Here is a 14,525-nt window from a genome sequence, read left to right as displayed (position 1 = left end):
TTTCGTGGTCTAATCTCATACAAATTCTTTGTATTGAATACCCCTGCTCACATACTCCACATGAATGATCAAAATGTTGCAACTATAAAGTGGGTCGTATTCGTAGTGTCACCAGGATAAGTTACCCAATCTTATCTATCTACTACAGACCGTTTAGGTTATCACTTAAATATGATCTACCTATATGTCTCCATATACATATTAAGTAATAGAAAATAACATTGGATCTTAGTTTATTTGGTTTGTGGGTTAATAGAACTAAATGTCAAAAATATATATTTATTTTATTAGACAAATAAAAATTTTTGTACAATACAATTACAAACTACAAGAGCACGAGATTTAGGGCATCATCTCTAACAGTCCCTTATAGTAGGAACTATTTGTGATGATTTTATCAAACTATAGAGACTATTAACGATGTTTTATCTATTTAATAGGACTAAATTCTAACTTTTAAAAGTATAGACCTAAAATTTAACTTTCTACCAATGATCTAATATACAATTTAACCAAGACTAAGAAACTTTCGAGTGACTACGACATATATTTGTCTCTATTGGTATCGTTGAATGTTTTCAAGAGTACCTTTCCATATAAAGACGGGCGACATTTCGAAAGTATTCTAAAATCTCAAGGACTTTTATTGATCTCACTTGTAAGGTCATGTTTTCTATAAAGGAATGGAAACAACAATCTCATTGATTATTCATTCAAATTCTCATAATTCATTACATTTGAAAACTAAAGAAAGATGAATATTATCGATGGAGTTTTTAAATTTTGATTCAAAAATAACTTTTGCAATTTTATTCTCGTGTCATAAAATAGAACAAGAGCACCGTAAATTAAACTGAGCCACATCTCAAATAAGAATATAAGTTATTTCAAATAGGCTGTATATGCATGCAAGCATTTATTATAACCTTATATAGTTGGCGTACATTAATACATAGCATATAGTAGAAGTTGTGTTCATACTTCATATATTTAATTGCCTTTCTGAATATGGTCACTAATGTCTTTGGCAATGGCAAGACAAAGCTCTAGCAAGGAATGTGAATCAGGAATGTTTTCATGAAGTTTCTCATATTCCATTGTCCAGTGAACCACACTTCCCTTACCTTTTGGAATAGCTTGGATGGTATAATTGAAGCTTTTGTAAATCTTTAAAAGGTCTCCTTCTATCTCTTTGAACTTCATCAAATTCTTTTCCTCATCTATAGCTTCAATGACATGCTTTCCCACTTTAGCCTTTCCATCTACAATTAACATACATAAATTAATGGTACTTAACTTTCTAGAGTTTAGTTGATGAAGTTTGATGTAACCTTAAACCATAAACTCTAAACATATGTCTGTATCTGTTTCGTCCATGAATTTTTAAAACTGTTTAACAAGTCTTTTTTGTGTCCAATTGATCCTAAATTTTATGATGTGTTTATTAAGTCTTTTTATCTATTTGATATTTCTAAAACTCACAGATCCAACGATACACAAAAATTATAATTTTGGGGTTTCATTAAACAAAAATTAAATTTATATCTATCAATTCATTTTTAAAATATGGAGTTAGAAAACCCATTAGATATAAAACTAACAATTCAAAAACCTATCTAGAGACAAAAATGAAAGTTTAAACTTCGTTAATTATTTGATTTTTGTTTTTTCACTATTTAAAAATTAAGATTAATATACATCACTTCTACCTATTGATTTTCTTGTTTTGTTATCTTTTTTTCAAAAAAAAAAATATTATTTTTAAGAACCAAGGTTATAAGTTTGAAAACCGAAAAAAGTAAGGTTTTAAAAGTGTCTTTATTCTGTGAAATTTGACTAAGAATTAAAATGCTAGTTAGGATTAGCAAAGATGAAGATTAGGACAAAGAATTTGTAAGAAAATAATTTTAAAAGACTAAATAATTATGACACTTTTAAAACTCGATGAATCAAATAGACACGAACTTCAATGTTTGGAAAGAAAAAACTCGTAATTAATATCATATGCATGCTATAATTTAAATTAAAAATTAAGAAAACACACCAAGAAAGTAGTTCCAATAGACGATTGAACCAACTTTTCCCCAATCACCCTCATGCAACTCACAGCTTTGTACTTTGTCTCCAGAAGCTTTGGGAACATGGTGTAGTCTCTTGTGAAGCAATTCATGAAATTTTGAAGCTGAAGCCTCAATTTCTATATCACCTTCCAATTTTCTTTGGAGAGACATTGTCTTAGTTTGAAATATAAGTTGCTATAGTTCAAGTGTAAAAAAGGTAATGTGTTTTTATTGAACATACAAGCTAGCTTTGCCACTTTGTTACTTATACATAGAGGGTTTCTCTCTTGAGATATTTCAACATATGTCATGTTATAACAACAACGTCGTCATCATTGGACCATCCTTTAGATTATTGTGACTTCAGGGCAATTTGAATTGACTAGAGAAAAAGGTATCTTTTCAAAAAAAGTCATTTTTATTTAAACTATTTTGATAAAAACTATTTTAAATACATTTTGAAAATATTTCAACATGTTATTTTGATATGTTGCTAAATATTTCAATTTTTTTTTATAAATGACTTATATTCAAAATTAAACACTTGAAAAGACAAAACATGCCCTTAACATTTATGTGTTCACTATATCATTGATTAAAAAAATAAGTCATTTTAGAAAAAATTGGAGTGTTTGATAACCACTCAAAATAGCTTTTGAAGAGTATTTTCAATAATTTTTGTCAAAAATTTTTAAATTAAAATGACCATTTTAAAAAATATTTTTTTCTCAAATCTATCCAAACATACCCTTAATTCTAAAAGATTAGGAATTTTAGTATCAAATTTAAGAGAAAACAATAAATAAATTTCAAAAAGAACGAACATTCGTGTGTTCACTGTATCGTTGATTTAAAAAATAAGTCATTTTAGAAAAACTTGAAATGTTTGGTAACCACTCAAAATGGCTTTTGAAAAGTATTTTCAATAGTTTTTGTCAAAAGTTTTTAAATTAAAATGAGCATTTTAAAAAACATTTTTTTCTCAAATCTATCCAAACATACCCTTAATTCTAAAAGATTAGGAATTTTAGTATCAAATTTAAGAGAGAACAATAAATAAATTTAAAATGGAACGAAAATTACGTTATATAATAATTTTGAATTGATATTAATGAGTTATATTATTGCTAGAGAAATTCGTGAATATTTGGTATAAATAATTCACTTATCGTGCGAGTTTGAATATAATTTAACCTCTAAGCAATTTAGACCCTAATATATTAATTATTTTTTTAAAATATTAGGAAATTTTAAAAAAATAGAAAAATAAGAGAACTATTTATACAAAATATCGTAAAATTTTAATCTTCTTTGATATAAACTCATATAAGTCTATCAATATTTATTACTGATAGAAACTGGTAGAAGTCTATCCCTAATAGATACTGATATAAGTGCATCAGTGTCTGTCTGTATCTATTTATTTATTTATTTTTGCTATGTGTGTAAATATGAAAATTTGTCTAAATTTTATTTGAAAATTCCATTATTTTTTTCAAAGACATTTGAAAAGTACATTATAGGTAAGTCAAAACGAAGTGACTTAAAATCCTAACATTTTAACATTTTGTAAAGGACCGAGGGACGACCAAAAAAAAATAATAATAATAATAATAATAACAACAATAATAATAACAACAATAATAATAACAATAAGAATAATAACAACAATAATAATAATAATAATAATAATAATAATAATAATAAGAGAAATAATAAGAATAATAGAAATAATAATAATAATAGAAATAATAATAATAATAATAATAATAATAATAATAATAATAATAATAATAACAATTAACAATAACAATAACAAGAACAAGAACAAGAACAAGAACAATAACAATAACAATAACAATAATAATAATAATAACAGAAATAATAAGAATAATAGAAATAATAGAAATAATAATAAGAATAATAATAATAATAATAACAACAACAATAATAATAATAATAATAACAACAACAATAATAATAACAAGAAGAAGAAAGAAGAAGAAGAAGAAGAAGAAGAAGAAGAAGAAGAAGAAGAAGAAGAAGAAGAAGAAGAAGAAGAAGAAGAAGAAGAAGAAGAATTCCCCTACTTTGTTGCGCCGTTTAAAAGTCATCAAAAGTTCAATGTACTTACTACAGTATGGCTTTTAACGACTTGTCAACTAAATTTGAAATCGACCGTTATCAGCTTTACGTCCCATCGTGATTTATTATGTTGTTACCTTGATGCGAGGTCTATATGCAATCACTTTTTGAGAAACTTCTCACAATCACATGACTTGCAATCGCAACTTCAAGCGCGCTGTCACATTGTGCCCTTGGATTGCAGTTTTATATGCACCATCGCATTGTGCCTTTGGATGCAATTTCATATGCGCCATCACATTGTACCTGCATAAAATAGGTAAATTAACTGATTTTATGAGATGAGCACTCGCGATCGCAATTCCTTTTAGTTTGGGGCTTTCAGACATGATATTGCCTATTTTACCATCGTTTTCTCTCATTGTTTTACTAATTTGAGTAGTAATAACTTGTATTTCTACCAGTTATCAGGTACCCAACCTCATTCATGTTTCATAGAACATTTTGACTATTTACTCGGACCTGATCTACTCTTATGTCTCCACATAAAGTTCAAGTACTAAAACAATAGTTATGGGTCTTAGTTTATTGGATTTAGACTTTCATACAATTTATGAGATCAAGAACAAGTATATTGATTATAGAAGATGTTTATTATTTATACAAACTACGAGTTTTTAGGACATAAAACCCAACAATACTCCCACTTAGATTAAAACTCCAGTGGATCAATATATACAAATATATACAGTGTTGAGTTTACTGGAGAGAATAAAATGTACAAACACAATAAACTAGGGCATTACAATAGCCACAAATTCTCCCACTTGCCCTATCGATACAAAACTCATAAACCTAGTCCTACTAGGTGACTCTCGAACACTTTAGTCGAGAGGGCCTTTGTAAATGGATCAGCTAAGTTGTCTTGGGAAGCAATCTGAGTGACAATAACGTTTCCTCTGTGTACAATCTCCCTAATGAGATGGTTCTTCCGTTCGATATGCTTTCCCCTTTTATGGCTTCGTGGTTCCTTTGAATTTGCAACTGCTCCACTGTTGTCACAATAGCGAGTGACAGGCAGGTGCATATTAGGAATTACTTTCAGATCTGTCAAGAACTTTCTAAGCAATATTGCTTCTTTTGCTGTTTCACTTGTAGCTACATACTCAAATTCCACTGTGGAGTCTGCAATACAACTCTGCTTGATTCTTCTTCACACCACTGCTCCTCCGTTCAGAGTGAATACTAACCCCGAAGTTGATTTCCTCGAATCAATATCGGTTTGAAAGTCAGAATTAATGTATCCAGTAAGGATCAGATCCTTAGGACCATACACGAGCATATAATCTCTCGTTCTCTGAAGATACTTGAGAATGTTTTTAACAGTAGTCCAATGGTCATGACCAGAATTGGACTGAAATCTGCTGACAATTCCTATGACATAGCATATATCAGGATGAGTACACAGCATTGCATACATCAAACTCCCAACTACAGATGCATATGGAATTCAATTCATCTCCTCAACCTTTTGAGGTGTCTTAGGACTTTGTTCTTTAGACAAGTGAATTCCATGCCTAAAAGGTAAAGATCTTTTCTTGGAATTTTGCATTTTATATCTAGACAACATCTTGTCTATTTAAGATGCCTGAGATAATGCCAATATTCTGTTTTTGTGATTCCGAACTATTTGGATTCCAAGAACATCATGTGCTTCACCCAAATATTTCATTTGGAATTGTGAAGCCAGATATCTCTTTACATCAGCTAGATATTCTACCTCATTCCCAATGAGTAGAATATCATCAACATACAACACTAGAAAAGCGACAATTTTGTTGACGATTTTCTTGTATACACAAGGTTTGTAAACATTTTTGTTCAAAGCAATAAGATTTGATCACAGCGTCAAATTTCATATTCCAGGTTCTAGAAGCTTGTTTTAATCCATAAATGGATCGATTAAACTTGCAAACTTTTTGTTCTTAACCCTGCTGTATGAACCCTTTTTGTTGAGACATATAGATACTCTCTTCAAGATAGCCATTCAGAAAAGTTGTCTTGACATCCATTTGCCATATTTCATAATCATAAAATGTGGCTATGGACAAGAGTATTCTAATAGACATTATCATGGCAACTAGAGAGATGGTTTCTTCAAAATCTAACCCTTCTCTTTAAGTAAACCCTTTTGTAGGTCTGTACCTTACCAGCTTAGTCTCGTTTTCTCTTGTAGATCCATTTGCAACCGATGGGTTTTACCCCTTTAGGTTGATCTACAAGATCCCAGACAGAATTGAAATACATAGATTTCATTTCAAGGTCCATGGCTTTAATCCATTGGTCTTTGTTCACATAGTTCATTGCTTGATTAAAAGACAACAGATCCTCTAAACCATCATTTGGTATGATGACTTGAGTTTCAGTTAAACCCATGTACCGGTCAGGTTGTTGCACAACCCTCCCACTATGACGAGGCATTCTCAACTCTTGAGAAGGATGTGAAGTATCAGTTTCATCAACAACTCTTGTTGACGAACCTGCTCTATCAACAACTCTTGTTGAAGGACCTGCTCGATCAACAACTCTTGTTGATACATTTGTCGTTTCTCTGGACATTTCTTCTATTACTAGCTTACTGGGAGGTTGATGGTTCTTTATATAATCTTCTTCTAGGAAGGTTGCATTTGTTGATACAAACACTTTATCTTCTTGAGGATCATAAAAGAGACAACCTTTTGTTTCTTTTGGGTAGCCTACAAATAGGCATACTTTTGAACGATGTTCCAGCTTTTTAGCATTTTGCACCAACACATGTGCTAGACAACCCCAAATCCTAAAGTGATATAAATTTCCTTTACATCCTCTCCAGAGCTAGTAAGGTATTTCAGAAACACTTTTCGAGGGAATCATGTTTAAAATATACACCGCAGTCTCAACTGCGTGTCCCCAAAAAGAATTTGGTAACTGACCGTAACTTATAATGGGAATGAACCATGTCCAACAAGGTTCTATTTCTTCTTTCTGCCACACTATTTTACTGAGGTGTGCCATGGGCTGTGAGTTGAGACTGAATTCCATGTTCTATCAAATAGTTCTGGAATTCTATGTCCATATACTCACCACCTCTATCTGATCGAAGTGTTTTAATCTTTTTACCTAATTGGTTCTCAACTTCAGCCTTATACTCTTTGAACTTTTCAAAAGTTTCAGATTTTTGGTGCATTAGACAAACATGCCCATATCTGGAATAATTATCTAAAAAACTGATGAAATATTCATACCCTCCTCTTACACTAACATTTAGAGGCCCATAAAGAACTGAGTGAATCAACTCTAGGTTTCTTTGGCTCTAAGACCTTTTCCATAAAAAGACCTTTTTGTCATTTTACCCTCGAGACAGGACTCACATGGTGGTAATGAACTGTCTTCCAACTTGTTTAGAAGACCGTTCTTAACCAATCTCTCAATCCTGTTGAGATTTATGTGACCCAGTCTCAAGTGCCAAAGATAGGCATTTGGAGAAATCTTCCTCTTCTTATGAATCCCAACAGCTTTAAACATCTCTACGTTCAAAACAGCTTTGACCTCAGTTGGTTTTATCATATACAAGTTATTTTCTAATTTTGCAGAGCAAATCTGTTTATTTCCCGCTTGATGAACACTTCACCATTTTCGAAATAAACTTTATAATTTTGTTCTAGCAAACAAGAGACGGAAATTAGATTCCTTTTCATAGAAGGAATATAATATACATTTTTCAAATAAATGTACTTATCTCCTATAAATAATTTTATATCTCCCACTGCTTTGGCTGAAACAATCTCTGATAACTGGCAGAAATTTCAGTTATTATAAGCCTTTTATTTAGAATTATGAAGACTAACAAGTAGAAAATGTGGTGATAATACTTAGAATTTTTGAAAATTTGAGTTTTGTGTCAATCAGCACCTAAATCCTCACTAACCCCAATATTATGCGTTATTCCGTGCCAAAGTTTCTATTTTTTTTTTTTTTGTAGCTATCACAGGAATCAAACGCATGCGCTGGAAACAAGTAATCACAAAATCAAACACGTGCTGAAGCCATGTGACCACAAAGATAATGGCATTCGATGAAGTCGAGCTATCGCATAGATGAACGCATGCAGTGATCAAATGTGTCCATTGCATGGATGTTGCGGCAATCAATCGAATGCGTTCACCACTTAGAGATTGTGGTGATCAACCAAATGCGTCCATCACATGGAAGTTGCGGCAATCAACCGAATGCATTCATCACTTGGAGATTGCAGCCACATAGTGATAACCATAAATAGAAGGGCAATCGCAAGATGGGTGGAATGCGTTGATACTTCAGTTGAATCAAGCTCGAACGCATACCTTGGGAGTATCAATAAGATAAGATGACGTTGACATTGCCCATACCGCAACAAAGGCAGTAGTGAGACATAACGCAATCATGATTACTGTCGGCATTTAAACTTTATAAATAGCCCTTTGGACCTTCATTTCAAGACATCCGAATTTCTGCCTTAAGGCACAGGTTTGCGATCACAGATGAGAGCATGAGCGAGATTTTCTTTGAGGATTCATCACCTCCACAACCCATTCCGAGTGACGACCGGAGCTTTCGTCGGAGATAGAACTTGAGAGAGACGTCTCCACCATCCATCCATGGCACCACCAGCAGCCTTGATGCAGAGTCTTTCATTTCTTCTCTGATCTCTGTATTGTATTACACTTTAGCTTAACATATTAAGAAATTTTGAAATCAATGCATATCTTGATTCCTTCGATACCATCTTCTTCATCCTCTTTATCTTTATCATCGTTTACCTTCATCGTTTATTTATCAAAGGCAATCGCATACTTAATCCTGTAGCCTAGAGATAAGACGCATGTAGCAACCCACCGAGAGGTGTGCGTTGTGCGAGTATAGTGAGTTAATCTTCTTTGCTTGGTGGGAGGCTGTAGCAACGCTTGTCGATGAGTTGTTGCAATGTTTGTCTATAAGTTAATTAGCCGCATCTAACAACCTGAGAAGGTAATAGGTGGAACGCATGTAAACCTCGAACTCTAGGTTCCAAGATAAGCATGTTTAGCCAAAGGAATGTTATATTATATATTTTTTTTCTTATTTTTATTAAAGTAGTAATTCATGGTTATTCAAAAAAATTATCCTTAGAACGAAGTTTCTTGAAAAGAGCTCTGGATTTTGAGTTATGAATTTTTGAAGTTATAACAGGGAATTGGTGCATAAGCAGACAGCTACTTGTGAAGAACAAGCAAGCAGTTCATCGTGGAGAATTATAGCGAGATTTGGGCATGAGGATCTCGCTTATAAAGGAAATCTCACTGATTTTGTAAGAAAGATCTCGCTCTAGGGGGAAATCTTTATCTCGCTAAGATGAAAATTTGATAGGAAAAGCTTTATCTCGCTCTAGAGGATCTCGCTAGCATCGCTCTAGAGGTTCTTGCTAGCATCGATAAGGGGGATCTCGCTAGCATCGCTCAAGGGGATCTCGCTAGCATCACTCAAGGGGATCTTGCTAACCTCGCTCAGGGGGATCTCGCTAGTAAAGTTGTATGTGTTGATGAAAGTTCTTTAAATAAATGAATTAATTGAGCTATTTTACTAAGAATTCTAAGTAGTTTAATCGGGGATTATATCTTTTCGAACCAAGAAGAGCTAGGGGAAGCGTACAAACCATTAAAAGCCTGACGAGTGGTGAGTGACTAAGTAAACTTAAGGTTTCCAATACTCATGCATATATGACCAAGTAAAGCACAGTGACATTAATGATGAAATTATACTTCCTCAAGCAACAAATGGTGGGAGAATAACTTAATGCATGTTTCCGGCTTGTATGTGTGTAACACAGGTCAAGGTATGTCGTGTAACCATTACAAAAGCTATGTTCTGATTTTGATATATACTTCCTAGAGGAAGGCTATGGGAGAATGAGTTCTTTTGTAAATGAGTGGCAATGGAACAGTTCTTGTGTAAATACTGAGAAATGGAACTTAATTTGATGTTGCAAAATATACATTTGATACCGAAGTACATTTGAGAAGGTATCTAACCAAGTTGGTACCGAAGGACATTTAAGAAGGTACCTCGCCAATTTGATACCGAAGGACATTTGAGAAGGTATCTGGCCAATTTGATACCGAAGGAAGTGAAGGTATCTTAGTAGCTTGATACTGAAGGAAAAATTTGAGAAGGTATCTAAGCAGAAGTACCTAAGATATGATGGTACTTAGTATGGCCACGTGCACGTAGGCAGTTGTGAATGAGAGACCGAAGTATGGGTCTCTTGGCCGGTAATAAACGTTTGGGAGCTAGAGTATGTAGGCTCGTTCTCAACTAGGGAATAATAATGTTTAATGATGTCTGAGAATGGCTTAAAGCTACATTTAGAGACAATTTCTTAAGTCTACTCGTTTGTATATTTACATGTTTATAGTGTTGCTATACTTATTGCTTTACGATTCTAAAGTCACTCACTAGGTCTTTAGCTCACCAAGTTTCTGTGTTCTCCTTTTCCAGGTAGCGGTCAGATTCCTCAGGGTTGATTCTGCTGTTGCTTGCCACCGAAAGACTCGGCTTAATAAGAGGACTTAGGTTGATGATCTGTTTATGTACACATGTTTTATGAGGGACTAGGGCTCTGTTAGAGATGTTTGGGCCATTCATGAATGTTTCTCCCCTTAGATGTTATATCATAGCTGTACGCATGTGTTTATATTATATTTTGTTGTCCTTTTAAGGAGGCATACCATATTCACACATTATTAATATTTAGTAGGTTGACATTTAGATTAGAGAGCTTTGGTTGTGGGTGCTGGCAGTGGGGCTAGCAACTACCACGGTCATATCCTCTTTTAGATTAGGAGGGTAATCTGGAAGAAGGTGTGACAAGTTGGTATCAGAGCATAAGGTTTTGGGAATGATAGGGAAGTTTATGCATAAGCCTATATCGCAGGCACCATATAGAATGGCGCCGACTGAGTTGAAAGAATTAAAGTTTCAACTACAAGAGTTAATTGACAAAGGATACATTCGACCTAGTGTATCGCCTTGGGGAGCTCCAGCATTGTTTGTGAGGAAGAAAGACGGTACACTTAGATTGTGTATCAACTATAGGCAGCTGAATAAGGTAACGATTAAGAACAAATATCCATTACAACGCATTGATGATTTGTTTGATCAGCTAAGAGAAGCCACGGTGTTTTCAAAGATAGACCTGAGATCGGGTTATCATCAACTGAAAGTGAGAGAAGCCGATATTCCTAAAACTGCATTTAGAACGAGATATGGACATTATGAATTCCTGGTAATGCCATTTGGATTGACAAATGCCCCTACGGTTTCATGGATCTCATGAACAGGATATTTCATCCCTACTTGGACCAGTTCATGATAGTATTCATTGATGATATACTGGTGTATTCTGGTAGTAGGGAGGATCATATTACCCACCTGAGGGTAGTATTGCAGACGTTGCGAGATAAGCAGTTGTATGCTAAATTCAATAAATGCAATTTTTTGTTCGATCGGGTAGTATTTCTTGGGCATGTTGTTTCAGCAGAGGGCATTAGTGTAGATACCCAGAAGACGGAAGCAATAGTTAATTGGGAACAACCCACGACTGTTCCAGAAATATGCAGTTTCCTAGGTTTGGCAAGTAATTTTAGATGAGTTGGGAGATATAGGATAATCCTCTGTTAAAACTCTTTTGGTGTAATTAATCGCTAGTGAGTTGTTTGTTGATTTGATTTTGCTGTTATGTACATCGGAAGTGAGTATCCTAGAATTCGACATTCTGATAAAATTCAAACAAATTCTAATTAGCAAATTGTAACTAAATCCAAAATCAAGTTTTAGCAAAAAAGTAATAATGTACGCATAACCATTATTTATTTGCAACGATATTTTAGTGAGTCAGAATATGTGCTACTGAGCGACAGTCAAATACTCCTTCATTAAAACAAACAGTCAAATATTAAACTAATTTTAACATCCATCTTTTTATATTTAAATCATATTTAAATATATATAAATTCTCCTATTCCGTTTAATTCTCAAATTAAACATATAATTATATCTCATATAATTACTAATTCCCTTAATTCTAATTTGAACGTTTCAAATTAACTTATCAGGCTATTCTAGAGCTAGTCCGTTACGAGCTAGTAGGGGGACCTTGTGGACCTACAGATCATAGGCTCCAACGATCTGAGATTAATTGGCTAAACTCATTAGACAAGATTAATCTCCATTCGTTAACTAATGGGTCACTCTACTAAAGCACATAGTTGTACTCCCCTTACTGTAGATATATTATTTCCACATTATTTAACCATAATCAACAAGTCGACCCTTCATCGGTTGTTCGTAATAACAGCTGGGTCAAATATCTGTTTTACCCCCGAGATTACATCTTATTCCTCAAGTCCCTACTAATCCTTTAATGAACAACTAGTTTGTGATCCAATCACTAAACCAAACTCTCTCAGCCCAGTGAGATGGTGGGGCCCCTTGTTCAAGACCTGAATTCAGTACTTGAGAGAACAACCTTTCTCCTATCCTAAATTGGGTAGGCATGAACTCCATCTTGCACACTATATCCCCAGCGATCTATCTGGTCTTACCCCTAAAATGAGTGTCTTATTGAGCCGGCGCTGTTAAGCCAACCCTCAACTATGAAAATCTAAGGGCAATCCGAATAAATAGGAGTTCATAGTTAGCTCATGATTAAGATCGAGTTACCTAGGTCATCTAGGTGAAATAGTAAGTCTTAAACAGTAAACATCGTTATAAAGTAAGAGTGACTTATTTCTTGGTCCTGATCTTATGCAAATTCATTGCATAGAAAATCCACATTCCTCACTTTTCAACTCTTTGTAACAACTACAGAGTAGGCCGCATCCAATGGTGTTACCAGAATAAGGTACCCAACCTCATTTATGTACCATAGATCATTTTGACTATTTACTCGAACCCGATCCACTTTTATGTCTCCACATAAAGTTCAAGTACTTATACAATAGTCATGAATCTTAGTTTATTGGATTTAGACTTTCATATAATTTATGAGATCAATAACAAGTATATTGATTATAGAAGATATTTATTATTTTTACAAACTGCGAATTTTTAGGACATAAAACCCAACAATACTCCCACTTGGACTAAAACTTCAATGGATCAATATATACAAATATATAAAATGTTGAGTTTACATGGAGAGAATAAAATGTACAAGTACAATAAACTAAGGCATTACAATACCCACAAATTCTCCCACTTGCCCTAGGGATACAAAACTCGTAGACCTAGTTCTACTAGGTGACCCTCGAACACTTTAGCTAAGAGGGCCTTCGTAAATGGATCAGCTAAGTTGTCTTAGGAAGCAATCCGACTGACAATAACGTCTCCTCTGTGTACAATCTCCCTGATGAGATGGTACTTCCATTCGATATGCTTTCCCCTTTCATGGCTTCGTGGTTCCTTTGAATTTGCAACTGCTCCACTGTTGTCACAATAAAGAGTGACAGGCAAGTGCATATTAGGAACTACTTCTAGATCTGTCAAGAACTTTCTAAGCCATGCTGCTACTTTTATTTCTTCACTTGCAGCTATATACTCAGCTTCCCTTGTGGACTCAGCAATACAACTTTGTTTGATGCTCCTCCACACCACTACTCCTCTGTTCAGAGTGAATACTGATCCCGAAGTTTATTTCCTCAAATCAATATCAGTTTAAAAGTCAGAATCAGTGTATCTAGTAAGGATCAGATCCTTAGGACGATACACAAATAAAAAAATTGGAAAACATAAGAAAACTAACGCCAAAACCTAAATCAGTTCATCAAAATCAAATTAATAGAATGAAAACAACTCCATATCCAAACAAAAGAAGAAAAAAAAAACTTCTACTATGACACAATTATAATCAGTCGCATAAATGATATTTTTTAAGCTACATCAATTTTGAAATATATTAGAAAAAAGGATATAAAATACATCAGTTGATACACAAATAAGAGCTAGTAAAATAGGAATGATTAAAAAAAACAAAAAATCGTACTTAAAATTTTTCCTATAGTTATAATTATAAAAACTATTGCTAGATTTGGAAAAATAAGGAAAACTATTCACAAAAAATAGCAAAATTTCAATCTTCTTTGATAGAGGCTGACAGAGGTTAATAGATGTCCATCAATGTTTATTAGTGATGGAAACCGATAGACGCTGATAGAAGTCTACTAATGTTTATCGATATTCTTTTTTTTTTTTTTGTTATTTCTATAAATAGTTTAACATTTTTCTATTTATGAAAACTTCCTTTAAAAAATTTCATTGAATTTTAGT

The 14,525-nt window shown here is 33.4% G+C and overlaps 1 protein-coding gene across 1 annotated transcript; it reads right to left on the bottom strand.

Moving 5' to 3' along the window:
• Window positions 1-882: 882 nt before the first annotated feature.
• Window positions 883-2,312, bottom strand: LOC120081934 (MLP-like protein 31). Its single transcript, XM_039037119.2, has 2 exons — window positions 2,045-2,312; window positions 883-1,262 (listed from the first exon to the last, which is right to left on the bottom strand). Exons 1-2 carry the CDS (start codon window positions 2,229-2,231, stop codon window positions 991-993), a joined length of 459 nt encoding a protein of 152 aa, XP_038893047.1. The 5' UTR covers window positions 2,232-2,312; the 3' UTR covers window positions 883-990.
• Between the last annotated feature and the right edge of the window lie 12,213 nt (window positions 2,313-14,525).

This window comes from Benincasa hispida, chromosome 7, assembly GCF_027475165.1.
Source record: "Benincasa hispida cultivar pf3 chromosome 7, pf3_genome.v1.1, whole genome shotgun sequence".
In the NCBI taxonomy this organism is placed as follows: Eukaryota; Viridiplantae; Streptophyta; class Magnoliopsida; order Cucurbitales; family Cucurbitaceae; genus Benincasa; species Benincasa hispida.
This window is presented reverse-complemented; position numbering and strand designations above follow the sequence as displayed.